This window comes from Laccaria bicolor, genomic scaffold (assembly GCF_000143565.1).
Source record: "Laccaria bicolor S238N-H82 LACBIscaffold_17 genomic scaffold, whole genome shotgun sequence".
Classification (NCBI taxonomy): domain Eukaryota; kingdom Fungi; phylum Basidiomycota; class Agaricomycetes; order Agaricales; family Hydnangiaceae; genus Laccaria; species Laccaria bicolor.
Window position 1 is genome coordinate 348220 of NW_001889888.1, and position 3795 is coordinate 352014.

At 43.9% G+C, this 3795-nt stretch overlaps 1 protein-coding gene across 1 annotated transcript; it reads left to right on the forward strand.

The window, feature by feature from the left end:
- Window positions 1–977: 977 nt before the first annotated feature.
- On the forward strand, window positions 978–2633 carry LACBIDRAFT_328518 (uncharacterized protein; the record flags this gene model as incomplete). Its single annotated transcript, XM_001882465.1, has 10 exons — window positions 978–983; window positions 1032–1046; window positions 1293–1564; window positions 1613–1703; window positions 1865–1884; window positions 1933–2043; window positions 2139–2203; window positions 2349–2363; window positions 2412–2423; window positions 2572–2633. The coding sequence occupies 10 exons, from the start codon at window positions 978–980 to the stop codon at window positions 2631–2633; spliced, it is 669 nt and encodes a 222-aa protein (XP_001882500.1).
- Between the last annotated feature and the right edge of the window lie 1162 nt (window positions 2634–3795).

Here is a 3795-nt window from a genome sequence, read left to right on the forward strand (position 1 = left end):
GTTATTTGAGTTTTAATATATAAATTTTATAAGAAAGTGTTGATATCCTTTTAAGTCAGTGTGAAGAAGTGTATATTAGTATGAATGTATCTAGCACAAAGAAAAGGTCTTGTATCTGTTGTATTCTGGCCCCATTCCTGTGGATTCCAGTCCCATTCCTGAGGATTCCTGTGGATTCCTGCGGATTCCGGTCCCATTCCTGAGGATTCCTGCGGATTCCGGTCCCATTCCTGAGGATTCCTGTGGATTCCTGAGGATTCCTGCGGATTCCTGCAGGAATGGGTGGGGCACTGTAAAGTACTGGTTAGGTCCGGTTATTTTCCGGTTATTTTCCGGTTAACTAACCTAACTTTCAAACACTAGCTACCTTCAAAATCAAAGGTAGCCTGCAAGGGAAGTACATCATTTTCGGATACTTCCGAAAACTCAACGTCAACTTCTGCTTGCTAAGTACAAGCTCTGTTGTCATCATCTTGGTCAATCCAAACATGACACAGAGCATTCTGTGATGCCACATCCATAGTGTTGTCATAGTCTTGGTTAATCCAAACACAACACAGAGCATTCTGTGATGCCACATTAGCATTGTCATCATCTTGGTCAATCCAAATGCAACACACATAATGCCACATCCAAAGCAGGTGGTCTGCTGTGCGCTTTGCTGTCTTGCACTCTTTGTCATCTTGGCCAGTCCAAATGATTTGTGCAATGTATCTATCTACCACATCTTGTCTGTTTTCTTTGCATGCTCATTGTTGTCTTGGCCAGTCCAAACAATTCAAGTGCCACGTCAAAGCAAGTCTCTTCATAAACTCAAAGAACATGTAATCAGGCAGTGGTCTATATATGGTGATACCATCAAAACAGATCAGAACGCATAGATTAAAGTTTTAGATCTCAGTTATCGGATCTTATTCTTTTGACACATCACAGATTCCTATGACACACGAAACTTTCCCCCATCAAATGATCGGGAAATGTTCGTGCGTCATCATTTTTCTAACCTGCTCATGTGGCTGTGTGTAATTCAGTTTATTGGTGGAATGGTACATTGCTGTCTTGGCTAGTCCAAACACAATGAAAGTTCTCTGTCAATACCCCTTCGATTTTCATGATCTTGAACTCGTTCAGATAGTCCCACACTCCGTGAAGATGCTCCCCAAAACCGTTTACGAAACGGTTGAGGTCTCGTGGAGCTAGGTCAGTTTCCATTTTCGCTCTTTTGCCCTCATCAGTAGAATCACAAAACCGCTTTCAGCTGCTTTCACAGGCTTATGCTCACAACTCCCCAGGACCTTAATCTGCTCCGTTTCCTGTTGTCGAGGGCTCGTTCGGATAGCCCCACGCTCCGTGAAGACGTTCCCCAAAACCGTTTACGAAATGGCCAAGGTCTCGTAGAGCTAGGTCAGTTTCCATTTTCGCTCTTTTGCCCTGTGCTCACAACTCCCCAGGACCTCAATCTGCTCCGTTTTCTGTGGTCGAGGGCTCGTTCGGATACCCCCACACTCCGTGAAGACACTCTCTCAAAACCATTTACGAAACGGTCAAGGTCTCATGGAGCTAGGTGAGTTTGCATTTTCGTTCTTTTGCCCTTATGCTCACAACTGCCCAGGACCTCAATCTGCTTCGTTTTCTGTGGTCGAGGGCTCGTTCCGATACCCCCACGCTCCGTGAAGACGCTCCCCAAAACCGTTTACGAAACGGTCAAGGACTCATGGAGCTAGGTGAGTTTGCATTTTTGTTCTTTTGCCCTTATGCTCACAACTGCCCAGGACCTCAATCTGCTTCGTTTTCTGTGGTCGAGGGCTCGTTCGGATAGCCCCACACTCCGTGAAGATTCTCCCCAAAACGGCTTATAAAACAGTTAAGGTCTCGCGGAGCTAGGTGAGTTTAAATTTTCGCTCTTTTGCCCTTATGCTCACAACTCCCCAGGACCTTAATTTGCTCTGTTTTCTGTGGTCGAGGGCTTGTTCGGATACCCCCACACTCCGTGAAGACGCTCCCCAAACCGTTTACAAAATGGTCGAGGTCTCGTGGAGCTAGGTGAGTTTGCATTTTCGTTCTTTTGCCCTTATGCTCACAACTCCCCAGGACCTCAATCTGCTTCGTTTTCTGTGGTCGAGGGCTCGTTCGGATAGCCCCACGCTCCGTGAAGACGCTCCCCAAAACCATTTACGAAACGGTCAAGGTCTCGTGGAGCTAGGTCAGTTTGCATTTTCGTTCTTTTGCCCTTATGCTTACAACTCCCCAGGACCTCAATCTGCTCCATTCTCTGTGGTCAAGGGCTCGTTCACATAGCCCCACACTCCGTGAAGATGCTCCCCAAAACTGCTTATAAAATGGTTAAGGTCTCATGGAGCTAGGTAAGTTTGTATTTTTGCTCTTTTGCCCTCATGCTCATAACTCCTTAGTACCTCAATCTGGTCCGTTTTCTGTGGTCCCAGGCTTGTTCGGATACCCCCATACTCCATGAATATGCCCCTTAAAGCTGTTTAAAAAACAGTTGACACCTTGTGAAGCTAGGTGAGTTTATATTTTCGCTCTTTTGCCCTTGTGCTCACAACTCCTCAGCACCTGATTCTGCTTCATTTTCCATGGTTCTGGACTCATTTGGATACCTCCACACCCCCTGAAGAGACTCCCCAAAACTGCCTATGAACTAGTTGAGCACTCTTGGATGTATGTTAAGTTCTATTTTTGTCTTTTTGTGCTCATACCCACCAACTGCCCAGGACCTTCTCATGTAGTGTTTGAAAGTCCAGTTAGGTCCGGTTATTGGGTGCCCAGGGGCTCTAACCGAGACCGAGACCAGTTAGCCTTTGTCCCGAAACCTAAAATAACCTAACCAGACCGCAACTAACCAGTTACGGTCGGTTATTTGCAGTTACTAACTGGTTAGGACCGAAAAATAAAGAATCGGTCATAACAAGGCAAATATGCTCATATGTATCTTGATAGATATTATGTCTGCATATTCTAGCTCTAAAACGAGCCCAAGAACGCTAAAATCGGTGAAGAATTGACATATTTATGCAATTATCCTTGAAAGTCTACACATTTGAGTGATATTTTAGAGATTTGACTGTAACTTAGTCAAATTTTAAGTGTTTTCAACGTTCTCAAGTGCGTTTTGAAGGTGTATAATAGGGCTGGTTATAACCGGTTATTTAACGGTTAGTTAACCGCAAAATAACTGGTTATTCCATTTTCGAAATCAACTAACCCTAACCGTGGTTAGGTTAGTGTTGCGGTTAGGTCCGGTTATTTTCTGGTTATTTTCCGGTTAACTAACCTAACTTTCAAACACTATTCTCATGGCTCATTTTGCATAGCCTTGGGCTCATTAGGATACCCACACACTCCCTAAAAATATGCCACAAAAGTTGTCATGACCTTAATTGTTATATCTTTAATGTAAAGAAGTATAGTTATATAAATGTGAAAATGGAGGCAATATATTCATATGTTAGAGTCTGACAGCCAAGTAGAGCAATACATTAGCTACCACCTACATCAATGACAACATGGATAGGACTAAAAGCAGGTGATAACTAAGAAATAGTAGAGCAGACTGGCAAAGTCGTCAATGTTGAGCAGGCAGCTGATCGTGGGAAGAAATCACTTTTGTGGGAGAAAGTCAAATTTCAGCGTTACCACGCTGAAAAAAACCTTGAATCAAGGGGAAATAAACGAGTCTCTTCATAAACTCAGAGGACTCGTAACATTTTGCAATTGATTCAAAACCACCAAGCCATGCATTGAGTTGTTCACAGACCTGTCATTATCTAGTAACTG